Below are 16,788 nucleotides of genomic sequence, written 5' to 3'. Positions count from 1 at the left end.
CACATTCCAGAGCTTTTCTGAGTCAAGGGAGAAAATCTCTCCAAAGAGTTCAACACAGAGCATGTGCTCAATGGAAACACCTGCTGTCATTTGCCAGGGGTTTGATGTGTTACAGGCTTGGTTTGTTAGCCTCTGTGCACTGCGTGAGGCCAGCCTCCCAGCCCATTTTCTCAGGTAGATGACTCTCATCGTCCAGGCTGAGTGAGTCCCAGCGGTTGCACTGAACAAATCCATTCCCTTGTCTTTCTAGGACGGCCCCATGGGTCTATGAAGCTGTCCGGAGTTCGGAGGTCTGGTTTTCAGAAGAGCGACTCCAATCTGGGAAATTGAGAATTTGCCACCGGAGGTCCATCTTGCATCAAGGCACTTCAGGTCACTCTGGCACAAGGGAGCCCGAAGATGTTCAAAGTGAAGAACAGGGTGGTTTCACACACTTGGGTATCGAATTTATCCAAGACAGGCCAGCTCGTGTGCCTGGCATGGGAACAGTCTTCCTGGAGTAGAGGAGAGTCGCAGAGCTCCTGACTCGGGATCACTAGGTTGGCGATGGAGGGAAAGTCAGGCAGCGTCTGCTCAGAGTTGGCTGTGCCCCTGGGTGGAGGCTGTCCTGGAAGCTGTGGGAGGTTGTGAGGCAGCGTGGGCCACTTGTCGCCCCTGCTCAAGCAGTCCCTGTGCTATCCTTGGCATGACTGTAGCCTAGTAGACCCAATAAAGAGGAACAGAGACTCCCCAACAGTAAGAAGAGGCGGGTGGCCACCGTTTACAAGGTGGCTTTTACTTAACGACCCCTTCCAGTTCATGAGATGAACTTTTAATGACCCTCAAACAAACAAATGCTATACGAAAACTTCCCCCAACCCCACTCCCAGAGACCATCAGGTTCAAGACAGCATTCAGGACAAACCCTTCCTAAGACTGCACTGCACGTGGTCAATTCAACAGTGAGGAGGAAAACTCGGCGGCTTCTGCTTCATTTATTTATTTATTTATTTATTTATTTTGAGACAGACTCTCACTGTGTCACCCAGGCTGGAGTGCAGTGGCGTGATTTCAACTCACTGCAACCTCCACCTCCTGAGTTCAAGCGATTTTTGTGCCTCAGCCTCCCGAGTAGCTGGGACTACAGGCGTGCACCACCATGCCCGGCTAATTTTCATATGTTTAGCCAGGTTGGTCTTGAACTCCTGACTTCAAGTGATCCTCCTGCCTTGGCCTCCCAAAGTGCTGGGATTACAGGTGAGAGCCACCACACCTGGCCCTTCTGCTTCTTCTAAAAAACAGTTTGGTACTTTACAAGTTTGGTCAATAAATTATTAACTAATTTTATAATTTTTTTAAAAAAGGAAAGAAAACAAAACTTTAATTTTCTGGAAGTTTCTTATGCCCACAGGCAGCCCATCCCCAACCCCCTCAAAACAAAAACAAAACCAGATTGGCTGGTTTCCTTGCAGAGCACGCAGTAGTCTGGGCATTGTGCAACCCACATCTCTGAAGCAGGGTCCTCTTTAGACCTGTTCTCTGAATGAGGACCTGGTCCTGGGAGCCTCAATTCCCCACACAACATCCCTTAGTTACACAACGCAAGGCCCAAGCACAAAGGCTCCTCCAGGTGTTTGCACATCTTTCAGGCTCTTGCTGGGGACCCGGCCCTGCCACTGAAGTCAGGGATGAGATGAGTGGCTTTATACAGCATGGCTTTTGTTTAGCTTGAGACCTGTGGGGGTAGGGAAGGGCGAGGGGAGAGGGCCCACTCTCTAAATCCTGGCTCCAATGTGCAGCCTGCCGAACTGCACACAGACATGACAGGGGATTGTAAAAATGCACCACAGACAATGTAGCTAATGGACCAGCGTCCCCTGCACCAGAGCTCAAGGGCGTGTCAGGAAGTGACTCGGGGACACCAGGATCCAAACAGAGCATCCTAAAAGGAACCACTTTTCTGAGCACTGATCCTCTTCCTCCGTTGATCCCCTTCTCCAAAGAGAAAGAGAGACAGGCAGGACAAGAAAAAAAAAAAAAAAAAAAAAGACTGGACTCTGGCTATAGCCCTAAAATAGCCTGTAAGCAATTCAGGCAGAATTTCTTTACACAATGGATGAGAGAAATATGAACCAGGCTGCCAAAATCAGCAGGACAAGCAAGCCCTGTGTATTCAGTTCGAGAGGGGCCTGGACACATTTCAGAAAGAGCAGACTCCTAAGACTGAGGCGCTGACTCGTATCCCGGGTTGACAGTCATGAAATACAAGTTAATTTGCAGTTCACGAGATAGCACTAAGGGCAGATAGAAGTGGAACTCCCCCAACCCATCTGGAATCTTTTTTATTTTTATTTATTTATTTATTTGAGGCTGAGTCTCGCTCTGTCACCCAGGCTGGAGTGCAGTGGCAGGATCTCGCTCACTGCAACGTCCGCCTCCTGGGTTCAGGTAATTCTACTGCCTCAGCCTCCCGAGTAGCTGGAATTACAGGCATGCACCACGACACCTGGCTAATTTTTGTATTTTTAGTAGAGACAGCGTTTCACCCTGTTGGCAAGGCTTGTCTCGAACCCCTGACCTCAGGTGATGCACCCGTCTCGGCCTCCCAAAGTGTTAGGATTACAGGCATGAGCCACTGATCCCAGCCCCCATCTGGAATCTTTAATGGGCTACTCTCCCTTCAGGCTTTTCAAATACCCTGGTCAAAATTATGGGCCAGGCATGGTGGCTTATGCCTGTAATCACAGGCACTTTGGGAGGTCGAGATGAGCGGATGACTTGAGGCCAGGAGTTTGGGACTAGCCTGGCCAATATGGTGAAACTCCATCTCTGGACATGGTGGTGGGCGCCTGTAATCCCAGCTATTCCAGAGACTGAGGCACGAGAATTGCTTGAACCCACGAGGTGGAGGGTGCAGAGAGCCAAGATTGTGCCAGTGCACTCCAGCCTGGGCAACAGAGTGAGACTCCATCTCAAAATAAATAAATAAATTAAAAAAATACGGCTAGGGCTGCGAAGAATCCTTTCCTCAGAAAAGTTCTCAAAAAAAAAAAAAAAAAATCTCCCATGAGTCTTAGAGAGTATCTCACTAATTACAGAGTTATGAAGCCTGCTCCCAGAGAAATCAGAGAGCCTCACATCATCCTGTTAACTGTCAGCACAGCCAAGAACGAAACCCTAGTTTCCAGACTTCTAGGACAACAGTCAAAACACACTCAAATGATCAATGAGTGTCTCAGAATTCCAGAGTTTTCCGCTTCCTGGGCTCTTTGCAAAGCATATGGACAAGACAGAGCTGATGATGTCAAATCTGCTTGAGCTAGAGGGTACAAAGAAAAATGAAGATGTTTTCCAGAAGTTTGCTTCATTTTGAAGGGCGAAAGGTGTTGGTGTGCTGCTCTGCTGATTTAGATAATGGCTAGCATTTTGTTCTATGGATAAGATTATATGCCATTGTCCAAATGTTTTCTTTTGGTCTTTTCATCTCTCCTTAGCTTGGAAGTTGCAGAGGGCTCACCAATGTCCTCTGTCCATGCGGGATCACAAAAATGGCTCTGGGGTAGATTTGGGGTTGAGGATGTGGACAGGGGAATGGAACAAGAGAAAATGGAGTAATAATACCTCTACATCTTCAAAATGTAAATAGGACAATTTACCATGAGGAGGAAAACATCTAAGGCAGGCAATGGATTGCATTGGAGTTTGTGGGTTTGAATTTGGGAACAGGTGTTTCACTAAACTCGAGTCACGTATGCAATATTTGGAAAGAATCTGCACCCTTCACACACTTTTAAACTTGTGAAATACCAAAATGATGTCTTGTGATGAGGAGTACGCTTTAAAAACAACTTTAAGACCTTAGAAAGTTTTAGAAAGCAAGGGCCGGGTGCAGTGGTTCATGCCTGTAATCCCAGCACTTTGGAAGGCCAAGATGGGTGGATCCCCTGAGGTCAGGAGTTCAAGACCAGCCTGGCCAACACGGAGAAACCCTGTCTCTACTAAAAATACAAAAATTAGCTGGGCACAGTGGTGCGTGCCTGTAATCCCAGCTACTCAGGAGGCTGAGGCAGGAGAATCACTTGAACCCACGAGGCGGAGGTTGCAGTGAGCCGAGATCGCACCATTGCACTCTAGCCTGGGCGACAGAGGGAGACTCCGTCTCAAAAAATAAAGAAAAAAAGGTTTAGAAAGCAGACGCTGATCTCAGAAGGTGAGCTCTGGGTAACCTTAGTTCCATCACAACCTGTCTGCTTAGGGACTAACCCAGAGGCCCAGTGAGAAGCTTACCACAGTTCACGCAGTTCATTTTAAAGAGGAACAACAATGTAAATGTCACAAAGTAAGAATGACATCACTGGAATCTTGATTTCTCTGTTTCCTGATCTGCCTTTTAAAAAATTAAAAAAAAAAAAAAAAAGGTCAACTTAAACACTTGGGTATTTGTTGAATAAATGAAAAAAGTGCTTAATCTAGAAGCACTATAGAAACATTTATAAATAGCAAAACTTTTCGATTCCTATGTAATTTTTTCTATTTTGTTGGATTTTTAAATGTTTTAAAGAAATAACCCAAATCCTCAGATCTTTTCCAAAAAAAACCCATATATTTCTCAAATATTCTCCTATAGATGTGCTAATACAACAACTTCAAAAGTGAGGTCAAACAGATTGCAAATTAGTTAGGAATACAATTTACTCAAAAAAATTTTAGTAATATTTTAGATTTGCAATCTTGTTCTACTTTTCTAGATTAAACCCGCTTTAGTATTGCTATTCTACTGTGTCTTATAGTTTTGAAAAAAGAACCAAACCATTCTGGCCATTAAAATATATGATAATATTCCAAAGAAGAAATTAAATGGGCCAGGCGCAGTGGCTCATGCCTGTAATCCCAGCACTTTGGGAGGCTGAGATGGGTGGATCATTTGAGGTCAGGAAGTCGAGACCATCCTGGCCAACATGGTGAAACCCTATGTCTACTAAAAATACAAAAATTAGCTGGGCATGGTGGCGGGCACCTGTAGTCCCAGCTACTCGGGAGGCTGAGGCAGGAGAATCGCTTGAACCTGGGAGGCGGAGGTTGCAGTGAGCCGAGATTGCGTCCCTGCACTCCAGCCTGGGCGACAGAACTAGACTCCGTCTCAAAAAAGAAAACAAACCAAAAAAAAGGATCTGAATCACTGTTATTATATACAGATATTTATATTTCACAGCTGTTGCATCATCTGCTAGAAACATCTTAGAAGGTTCAATCCATGCCCACAACGATGAAATGACATTTCTTTGAAGAAGGAATGGGATGAAATGTACCTAAAACAAAACGTAGCTGAGATACTGAGTTTGGGATTTTTCCACGTGTCCCCCGCCCCTTGTCCAGCCCTAAGAATGTCAAGAATTTGAACTCCCTGTTCTTAAGGTGAAAGGGCATTAACTCAAATCTGTTCATGAAGCAAAGTGGTGGCAAACCTGAAGACATTGGAACTACGTGACAAAACCTCCCAAGTTTACCACGGCCAGCAGTGATTCTTTCCTCTGGTGTTTCAAAAGTAATTGGAAACAACATTCGAGTTGTCGGTCATTAATTAGGAGCCAGAGAGAGCTCCGTTTGCATCTCAGTAATGCTCTACACCTTTACTTCAACATTTTTTAGGTTTAAAATATTTGCCAAGATAGCGCAGAGGCAATTAACAGATTTCTTTTAAACGTGTGCTATAGTTACACACTCCCTCCACAGGAAAAGAAAACTATACAGCAGAAGTTACAAAATGGTTATTCAGTGTTTCGAAAACATTCCAATAATCCCTTCACTGTGGTGTTATTCACTCAACAGTAGAAAAGCAAAACAGAAATGAACATAAGCGCAGCCGGCTCGTTTCCATCTCAAAGAGAACCTCGAGGAACCCGTCAGCTGCAGTTTGCGCCTGGGAATCGCAGCATAAAATCTTCCCAGTCCTCCTTCGATAGGCAGGAGGAGAGCAGGAAGACACACTGCCGCTCACTAGGGGACCCCAGATGTCACCCCAGCCCCAGGATAAATTCCTCCAGGCCGCATGTAGAACTCCAAATACTCCCAGTTTCCCCCAACATAGACGTTGACCCTCTGGGGTTAGCATCGGCTCCTAGTGAATAACTCAACATGTCTGGTTGTTGTCTCTTTTAACTCCTTTCTCTGAAATGAGCTAGAGCTACCAGATTATTCTAGAAGAGCTTGGCCACCACGTGGATACCATGTCATTTTGTAGTTTTAAAATATTTTAACTTTATTATTATGCTTATAATAGTATTCCAACAGACTGTATTAAAGGCAGCGATCACTAACACAGAACACGACAGGGCGAAGAGGCAGCCGGGCCGCTTGCAGGACATGGCCTGTCGGGCCGGGGTCGCTGACATGCACGTTGCTAGCTCATACACTGCTACCCTCAGCACAGGCTGCAGGAATAGGGACAAGACAGTTGCCGCCGGACTCTTAGAAGCTATTTAATAAATATCATCCAAAAACAAAATGGAAAAGAAATGAGAAACCCTCCGAGCACAACCACCTTAGGCCAACTGAATGTAATCTAGTTTATTCAACCAAAAATTGAGAGAGAAGGAAAATATTGAAACAAACAAAGGAAAGAAAGCAGTTCTTAAGACTAGCAGTAAATAAATTTATACAACAATTCGGTCTGTATAATATGATGAAATAAATCTACATCTTTTCTTATTTTGGTGCTTTGAATTATACATACAAACAACAATTACAGGGACTTGTTCACAAAGCATGTAGGCCTAGTAAAAGGTTCTCTGAAACCCTCAATGGCAACTGGTGAACGGTAACACGGATTGCCCGGAACTGGTATTTCCTTTGCAGAGGCCAACAGCTTTGAACGAATGATTCGCCTACAACTTTTTTCTTTTTTTTTACTTTTTTCTTTTTTCTTTTTTTTTTTTTTTTCTTTTAATGCATCAAACAACTGTGGCCAGTGAAAGGAAACAAAACTGGCAGTTTGTCCTTTTGAATAGCAGACCTAGTTTCTTCTTAATTTCCACACTCTATTTCTCCCATATTCCTTAAACTTCTTGGCATCCTTCATGCCTTACAGCTACCCAGATGCAATAAAGTCATTGTACAGTATTTCTTACAATATAAGTTATATGCAATGTTCAGCATTTTTTTTTTCACAGCACTAGAGACCCTGTTAAATAGGGGATATGAGTCAGAATGGCTTATTCACAGATGGGGTCCAGATTCAGTGGTTGGAACACAGACACCACAGTGAGCTCCTTTGCAAAGTGGCAAACATAATTTTGCTTTCTGCCTTCAAAAACATATATCCATCGCGTTTAGGCTTCATGATGCTGCTCCTGCAAAAATGCACGTCGAAGGGGGCTGCAGGGATGCTCGCTGGGGGCCCTGCGAGCCTCGAGCAGGGCTCTAACCCATGGCAGTGACCATGCTGGAGGGGTGATGCGGTCCAAAGGACAGGCTGGATGGCGGGTGCATCGGCGTGGGCGTGGTCAGCATGTGGCTGGAGTGGCTGAAGGGCGAGATGTGGCTCAGGGAGGACATGTGTCTGGAGAGGGCGGCCGGGTTAAACGAGCTGTTCTTGGGGAAGTCCTCCAGTGAGTCATGCACTTTTTTGCACTTTTTGGATTTGCTAGACATTTTTCGGTTTCTGGTCTGGATGCCTTCCTTCTTCATGGTCAGGGGTCTGTTAATCTAAACAAAGATCAATTTTTTTTTTTTTTTTTTACTTTTTGGCAGCCTCTGAAACGCACAGGCTCTCCCACACCAACAAGGGTTCCACCGGCCGCCCCGGATCAGGGATCCGTTTCCATTTCAGCCGGCCCCTTCCTCTATCCCACTTGCTCCTGTCTCTTTCCCAGGGACTGAAGAACTCAAATACATACAGTTACCAGATGAGAGACCTATCTAATACGATTGTATTTCTCTGGTAACGAAAATGGAGTTCACTTGTCTTATTTCTTTAGAACTTCCTTAGACTATTTCATAAGAATCGAGGTGGTGAAGAATCTTCAAGAGGGAAATACCATTGTGTCTACTCTGACAAATCTGCTTCAGAACTTGAACAGCACTCCCCAGGTCATCAGCCTCTAGGTGGTTAAGGCCGTCTGCCTTGAAGAAATGAGGACTGTACCGCTCTACTGAATAACTTGTGGTTGCCTCTTTTCTACCTGGCCTTTTAGAGGTCATAAAATCTTCCCCCAGAATTTATATGTAGCAGGGTTGTATTTTATGAAACCATGTCTTTCTTAAAGGTGATCTCTTCTTTTTTTTTTTTTTTTTTTTTTTTTTTGAGACGAAGTCTCACTCTGTTGTCTAGGCTGGAGTGCAGTGGTGCGATCTCGGCTCACTGCAACCTCTGTCTCCTGGGTTCACACCATTCTCCTGCCTCAGCCTCCTGAGTAGCTGGGACTGGAGGCACCCGACATCACGCCTGGCTAATTTTTGTATATTTAGTAGAGATGGGGTTTCACCATATTGGGCAGGCTGGTCTCGAACTCCTGACATTGTGATCCACCCAGCTCGGCCTCCCAAATGCTGGGATTACAGGCGTGAGCCACCGCACCTGGCCAAAAGCTGATCTCTTGCCTCTATCACTCCAGCAGCAGCTGCAGTGGCTGCAAATGCTATTTCCACCTAGCTCTGACTCTCCACTTCTAACCAGACAAACAGCCAACCAACAAATCAACAAGTATTTCATAACCACCTATGGGGTGCAAAGCACAAAAGGGCACTCATCTTAAAAAGGAAAGATCAAGAATGTGCTAGAGTAAAGAGACAGAGACCAGACCCTACTTGGAAGATCAAGAGACTTCAGTCTCGGAGACAGCGACCATTTCTCTATTCTTGATAAACCTCATTTGCCTTTTAAAAATACACTTGCTTCGGGAGCCCAGAATCAAGAAAGGAAACTTTACAAAGTAAACAGAAGCTACTCCCCACAGGGAGGCAGAGGCAGATTAACCCCGACAGCAGACATCTGCCCGGAAGAGCAAACTCCACATCTGGCCACGTTCCCAGGGGAAGGTGGCAAACAGACTCAAGGAGTGAATGTCGGTGTCCTGGCCGTTCCTGACTTCCCGGGCTGAAAGCATCGCCTTCCACCACAGTTCTCAAGGGTGGAGAACCCTTGGCTCTGCGTTTTACCTATCTATTCCCAACGCCAGAAAATCACACCTGAGTAAGGGAGAATTCAAATGGCCAACGTGCTGAGAGCAGCCAACACCCAGCTTCCCGAAGCTGAGCTGGGAGAGGTCACCTGGAGAAGGAGACAAAGCCCCACTCTGGAGCTGAGACCTTATTTCCCCCATACCCGGGAAGGCAATGTGACCGACGGCAGGAGAGCCCAGAAAGGTCACTGCCAGAGGAACATCTCCAGGTTCCTTCTTCAAAGTTTTCATCAAGATAAAGATGCAGCCTACAGAGATGACAGGAATCTACTCCCACATCAAATCTTCACCAAGATAATGTCCAGATACACAGCTCTGGATGCTGACATCTAGCTATACATAGCCAGGTATCTAAATATAATATCTAGTTACACCAGTAGCCACACAACCCCAGATAACCAGTCACAACACCACTGAGAGATGCTGATACCGAGGTAGGCAGTTATCTCAACACCTAGATAAGAAGAAAGAGCTTATGGCGTCCATGTAGAGATGTCTGGAAGGGCAGAGCAAAACGCAACGCGATGACAACGTTAATAGATTATTATCTCTTACTGTTCAATACACATCAATCGCCTCCTTTGACGAATTCCTGGTAAACCAGAGAAGACAGAAAAAACCACTCTTGAGGATGAGGAAGTTTCTGTCTCCCACTCACCCAAGCCCAGTCATGAAGACCAAGCTCATTAAGACTGAGGAGGTAGAAGTGAGGCATGGAGAGGACGTGTCAGCTTTTCTTTGATTTGAGAAATTCATATTCTTCAGAAATATATTACATATATATATATGTATATGATCAGACACAAGTGAGATCGTATCTCATCCCAGCTAACTATTCAAAAAAGCATATAACTAATCTCCTGTAATTCCTATACTTTCACGGATATAGGGATGAAATATACATAAACACACAATTCGTCACAATTTTGTTGTACTCTAAAAAAAGACAGCAACCCCTTTCCCCTGGTTCTCCTCTTAGTTCTGACACTGCCAACCTCCCAGGAAAGCCTCTTGACTCTGAAATGGGCCCCGACTCTCCTACTTTCTCAGCCACGTTACCTTGTGCAAGCGACTTGCTTTTCTGAGTCATAATTCCTTCAAGTAAAACCGAAATAAAAATAATTTCTGCCCTGTCTACATCATGGGACTATCTCAGGCTCAAATGTAATCAAGTAACAGGAAAGTTCTTTGAAATCCATAAATTACAGCCCAGAAATAACTTCATAGGCAGTGCTGACGACTGGATAGCTAATAAACCCTAATGCTAATAGCCTAATAGCTTATAAGCCCAAGTCTTCCAGATTTGAATCATGAATCTCTATCTCTACTGCAGTCAGCAAGTAAATTCCCCAAAGTGAAAACAGAACTTGGTTTTAATTGCTGATAAATGTATATGGACCACAGTCCCAGGACCTAAGGGAGAATAAGGGATCGTAGTAAGACTCTGGTTTCATTCACTGGACTGGGACCACAGTGAGAGAAATGGCACAGGCAGGGAAATGAGTGTATAGAGCTCCTCAGAATCACAACAACTTGTTCCCAAGAAGTGAAAAAGAAGCAGGGTGCTGGGGTCACCCTAAGAAGTTCTCTATGACTCAAAATATCCAACCAGAAAAGCTTCCTCCCCAATTCCCAGGTATTCCTGAGTAAGATGAGTTCATTGCCAGAACCGCCGCAAGCAAACGTCCCTGTCTCCTCCCCGTTCAGCCCCGGACTTTGCCAAAGTCAGGTTGGCCAAGAGAATTTAGGAGAATCAGAAAGCGCTAAAAAGGAAGGAGAGAGAGAACAAGACAGAGAGAGACCAAAATGACCATTTTTGTCTTTGGAATTAATGTAAACTTGAAGCCTCACTAGGATCATGAGCCAGAATGGTTTCAGGAAAAAGGAAAAAAAAAAACCTGAAAAAAATTTTTTTAAGATTAAGATATATTACGATATGAGAGGACCCCAAATGGAAAGATTAGAAATGACACAGCTAAACTCAGGTGACTGGCAATTACCATTCTGCTAACACGACATAAAAGGAGAAAATGACAGTTTTTTTTCCCTGGTATGGTAACTTCTCCCAGGTGAGCCACCTTCCTCAGGAGCTAGCTCTCTGCACGTAAAAGTTGGTTCGGACAAAGACATCAGACGAAATCTCTCGGACATTTTTTCCGTGTCTTTTATACAGAGAGTCCATTTCAAATTCACAGCACAGATTTAGCCAAGATTTTTACCTCTCAGTAACCGAATGGATCCTCTTGGTTTCCAGAGTCCCTGCCACTCATTACAATTCTATTTACCTTTCTCTTTCACTCTCTCTTTCTGCAAAAAGTTTAAAATGTCAGGAAACAACCACATAGGACCGGTAGCTTTTTTTGTTTTCCAAAAGGAAGATTTTTTTTTTTTCGTTATAAACCAGACAGGCCCATCCAGCACATCGGACTGCTGCATTGCTGCATGGTACGTGGAGTGTCCAATGCATACCAAGGGGGTTGTGTGGCTGCCAGGCTGTAGGCCCCCTCGGCCTCAGCAAGGCTATGCTAGACAAAGTAGTTTTCCAAGCTAGGTCCTATTACATCGATTATTTGGAGCCTGTGATCTGCCCCCACGGTGGGCGATGCACATGGAGAGGGCGGTGGTGACGCTGTTTGCCCGTCACCATCAGGAAGGGAGCCCTGTTCTTGCTGGTCCCAGTCCACTTACATTGTGCAGCTTGTAGTAGAGCCCACAGGCGTTGCAGACAGGGTCGCCATTGGCATTCCTCCTCCAGAGTGTGGTCGTGGTGGTCTGACAGTTCGCACAGGACGTCCCTGCTCTCCTGGCTGCAGACTGAGAGTGGGGAGAGAGGAGAGGGTGAAATCAAAACAAATGGTAAATGTGTTGTCATCACTATGAAGACAGGCTTAAAAAAAAAAACAAAAGGAAGGAAGAAATTGTCATTGAAATCAAAACTAGCAAGTGGCCCACATGAAAGTGATACAGATCCCCAAAAGCTGCCTCGAGAAGAAAAATGTCACCACTACACTGGAGCATGTCAGGATTGCAGTAACGTGGCCAGAGTTTCAGCCACCACTCTCCGGTAGGAGCAGGAAGCCAGGGCCTCCTCCCTGGCAGTTTTAGCCTCTTACCCTCCTCCCACAAAGTACACCAGAGGGTTAATTTTTATGGGTGGTTAATTTTGAATTAGCCGGCCAATTTTGGAACTGGGCTTTCAGTTGCCTTTTTCACCAAGTCCAGGGCCACAAGCAGTCGTTTTCAAACTCAACTCCCAAGAATATCCATCCTCAAATAGGCTCCGGTCATCAGGAGGCACTCACAGCAAAGGAAGCACAAAGTCAAGCACCAGAAACACTCTGGATCCCAAACAAAGAAATGCTGAGTTATCGAGAGAACAGCCTGCTAACACAACAGCAAATTCTGCAAAGAATGTCTGTGCAAGTGAGTGGCATGCACACATGGGTGACACACCTGAGGAAGCGCCGAGTAGGACATCCTAAGTCGACAAGACCCCCTAAATGTATACAGCCTGCACTTCCTTGTTTTCTCTTTTCGAGACAGAGTCTCACTCTGTCACCCAGGCTGGAGGGCAGTGGTGTGATCTCAGCTCACTGCAACCTCTGCCTCACGGGTTGAAGCAATTCTCCTGCCTCAGCCTCCCTAGAAGCTGCGATTTATAGGCACCTGCCACCTCGCCCGGCTAATTTTTCTATTTTTAGTAGAGACAGGGTTTTACTATGTTGGCCAGGCTGGTCTTGAACTCCTGACCTCAAGCGATCCGCCTGCCTCAGCCTCCCAAAGTGCTGGGATTACAGGCGTGAGCCACCACAGCCTGTGCTTTCAAGCTTGGTCACTTCCCATTCATGAGACAGCCACCCTCACTCTCTTTAGGTGGCTGTCACCTAAATTTGATTCACCAGTCAAACAAACTCAAAAGACCAAGGAATGTTGCCACTCGTCAGGAACTCTGGATCCCTTGCCTCCTCTGATACCAGTTCACCTTCGTGAAATCAGGCATTTCCTATTTGCTGTTCACAGAGTAGCATAGTTGCAGGTCAAAGGTCAGCCTCAACTTGAATTTTAATTCCTTGGTTGTGTTACTGCCCTAATTTCCTTTAAAAGAGAGATTTTTCTTTCACTTTTTGACATATTTAAATTGATCAAGTGACTATTCTCTGTTCATGCTTTAAAAAAAAATGAAAAACACCGTTGGAAGAAAATGGAGTTGGGTCACTTCTAATATTAACCTGTCTCTCTTCCTCACCTTCTATCATTAAAAAAAAAAAAAATTTAACTGCAAAATTATCCCCGTTCCTGGATCAAAAATATTATCAAAGGAAAGGTAAGAGAAGAAAGAGTTTAGTCTCTGTCTGTGATGAAGAAAATTCTGGTATGGTTGTAAGAACACAGAACAAGAACTATAGGGATCCTGGTACAGTTTTGTTTTTTGTTTTTCATTTTGTTTTGCTTTGTTTTGAGACAGAGTCTCGCTCTGTCGCCCAGGCTGGAGTGCAGTGGCGTGATCTTGGCTCACTGCAAGCTCCACCTCCCGGGTTCATGCTATTCTTCTGCCTCAGCCTCCCAAGTAGCTGGGACTACAGGCGCCGCCACCACGCCTGGCTAATTTTTTGTATTTTTAGTAGACACGGGGTTTCACCATATTAGCCAGGATGGTCTCGATCTCCTGCCCTCATGATCCGCCCGCCTCGGCCTCCCAAAGTGCTGGGATTACAGGTGTGAGCCACTGCACCTGGCCTGGGATCCTGGTACAATTTATATCAATATTTTATCAAGCAAAAAGTTGAAGCCAACACCCAAAGCCACCAAATATGGAGAACCCAGTGGCAATTTTGAATTAACCTGAGTGACCCTTTTTCTTTCAAAGTTGCTAAATTGTTCCACAGATATGCTCCTGTGGGATGTAAATAACAGAGTATACTATGACCTTTCTAAACAAATTCTTTCTTTTCTGTATTCTAAGGAACTGGAAACTAAAAACTGCCCTGATCTATCACAATGGAGAAGATGAGAGTCTTTTGCTGTCCATCTTGAATGTAATTCACATTGTCCATGAGTGTCGATTCTAACCCCATATGCCTCTGCCAGACTGCCTTTATGAAACGTGATAATTTAAGGCTGAAACAACTGTTTCATTTGTGTACTCTTCAGGAGAAAGTACAACATAAAACCAGTGCTTAATGATTTTGACAATTAAATTATATGTGATTATTATCTTCCTATAGTGTTTTTTTTTTTTTCTTTAGAAGAGCTACTCAGTTATAGCAGATTAATATCACTCAGGCACCTGGGATTCCTAGCCCAGCAATTCTGAATGTACACAATAGAAGCGTATAATGCCAACTGGTAAAATCAGAGCTCCAGATGACAAGGTGCAGCGTGTAATCTTTTGCAGTCTATTGACAGCAACCTAAATAAAAGCAAAGGAAGATGCTTCCAGTACTACAAACTTTATGGGAACTTAGGTTCTCTCAAGCCATACTGTTTGGGTCACTAGCAGGAGGTAGAATATATTAAGGCAAGCAGCTCAGCCTCTCGCTAGTGGTGAGATGTATGAAAATCCTGGCAATGCCAGGGGGAAAAGAATCTATGAATCTTCCTTTCAGTTATCTCTCCTGTTTCCTGCATTAGTTTATTCAGGGTTAAATATGCATCTCACAGAAGAGCTAGCTATGTATGGGCTGAGTGGTCTTCAGTGAATCTGCAAATGTTTTCAACAAAAATAGCAATCTGGAACTGGAATAAAGGGTCAGGGAATACAGGAAAGAAGAAAACAAAGGGTTCCAGGTGTTCAGAAGTCAAATACATCTCAGGGCTGAAAAAAGACAAAGAAAGAAAGAGAGAGAGAGACAGAGAGAGAGAGAGAGAGAGAGAGAGAGAGAGAGAGAGAGAAAGAAAGAAAGAAAGAAAGAAAGAAAGAAAGAAAGAAAGAAAGAAAGAGAGAGAGAGAGAGAGAGAGAGAAAGAAAGAAAGAAAGAAAGAAAGAAAGAAAGAAAGAAAGAAAGAAAGAAAGAAAGAGAAAGAAAGAGAAATCTGAATGTGTCCTGTGCTCTATCTCCCTGTAGCTTATGAATTCTATAGAACTAAAAACATCAAACCGCCCAAGACAGATGATTAAGAAAGAAAAGACAGATGAAAATGTGACAGTCATTGAACTCTAAAATTCAAAGCAATTATTACTCAGAGTTCTAGAGCTTTCCTATGAAAGGTGAGTGGAGACAAAATTGTATAAAATGGAAGTACGATCCTCCTCTGCAATCTGACCAGACACAAGAAGAAAACCCAAGAAAATGTCAAATAAACTTTTGCTCACCAATCAGCCCATACCTTAAGACTTTTAATCCCTCTCTTTTGCCTTCTTTACTTTTATTTAAAAAACAACAACAACAACAACAACAACAAAAAACCTATAATGGTACCAAGACACATTTTAACAAGAAGGTTTTTGTTGGTTTTTTTTTTCCTCTCTCTCTCTCTCTCTTTTTTTTTTTTTTTTTACTAGGGCCAGGTTTTTGAGTGATTCAAAACATTCTTTTGTGGTGTGATCATATTCATTCTGCACTAACACCTCTAGCCTTTTTTTTTTTTTTTTCAAACACTTCTTGTTCTGATACGTTCAAACATCTTGGTGTTTAGGTTGGGGAAGCTGAGTTGTTGTTTATGAGTTATCTCCAGCGCTCAGATATCCGGCAGCTTTTTCCTAGGAAGTCAGCTTTGCACATGAGAGAAAGGAAAAAAAAAAAAAAACCGAAGTGCAGGAGGAGAGCTGGGGGAAGGTTGAGAAAGTTGGAGAAGGGGGCAAAGATCAGAAAGAATAAAGCCTAGATATCCAGGATTGTCAAAGATTAAAGTCATGTGGACATTTCCATCCCTAGAAAGTTTTCCTTCTTCGGCCGGGAGCGGTGGCTCATGCCTATAATCCCAGCACTCTGGGAGGCCGAGGTGGGTAGATTACCTGCGGTCAGGAGTTTGAGAGCAGCCTGGCCAAAAAGGCGAAACTCTGTCTGTACTGAAAATACAAAATTTTGCCAGGTGTGGGGGCAGGTGCTTGTAGTTCCAGCTACTCGGGAAGCTGAGACAAGAGAATTGCTTGAACCTGGGAGGTGGAGGTCACAGTGAGCCGAGATTGTGCCACTGCACTCCAGCCTGGGTGACAGAGTGAGACTCTATCTCAAAAAAAAAAGAAAGTTTTTCCTTCTTCAAAAGAGGATGTGAAACGTGTTGAGTTGCACTACAATCTGATGAGGAGGGCAAATAATTCTTTAAAAGGAATACGAAGGTGTTCTTTTTCCTCCCTTAGAAATTGATGGATGCTCATGTATCCATTAATCTGCATGGGGAAATCCCCTCCTCCCATATCTACTTGGTGAATGTCAGCACCACATTTACATTTTGATCTCTCTTAGCTGTGGCTAGAGTTGTTATTTGTCTGTCGCATACATTCACTGTTCAAACTTCCAAAGAGGAGCTTGCAAATGAATGTCCCTTGTGAGTCTTCCTTATAAATGCTTGACAGAGCCAGGTTTTCTCAAGGATCCCTCATGCTTCAAAAGTTTTTTAAAGAATAATGAGAGAGGAGGGAAAAAACTATCCTCTGGTAGTAGTTCAAAGAGAAAATGAGAGCAAATGC

General features: G+C 44.2%; 1 protein-coding gene across 4 annotated transcripts in view; it reads right to left on the bottom strand.

The window, feature by feature from the left end:
- Positions 1 to 6,521: 6,521 nt before the first annotated feature.
- Positions 6,522 to 16,788, bottom strand: part of GATA3 (GATA binding protein 3) — a 29,860-nt gene continuing 19,593 nt past the window's right edge. For all 4 annotated transcript variants that reach the window (XM_037983328.2, XM_073018707.1, XM_008002226.3 and 1 more), the window contains exons 5-6: positions 11,847 to 11,972; positions 6,522 to 7,683 (exon numbers count right to left, since the gene is read on the bottom strand). In XM_037983328.2, the coding sequence (XP_037839256.1) occupies positions 7,399 to 7,683; positions 11,847 to 11,972 (411 nt within the window). In that variant the 3' untranslated portion in view covers positions 6,522 to 7,398. The remainder of the gene's footprint in view (positions 7,684 to 11,846; positions 11,973 to 16,788) is intronic.

This window comes from Chlorocebus sabaeus, chromosome 9 (assembly GCF_047675955.1).
Source record: "Chlorocebus sabaeus isolate Y175 chromosome 9, mChlSab1.0.hap1, whole genome shotgun sequence".
Lineage (NCBI taxonomy): Eukaryota > Metazoa > Chordata > Mammalia > Primates > Cercopithecidae > Chlorocebus > Chlorocebus sabaeus.
The sequence above is the reverse complement of the archived record's forward strand: the minus strand, read 5'-3'. Positions and strand labels throughout refer to the sequence as shown.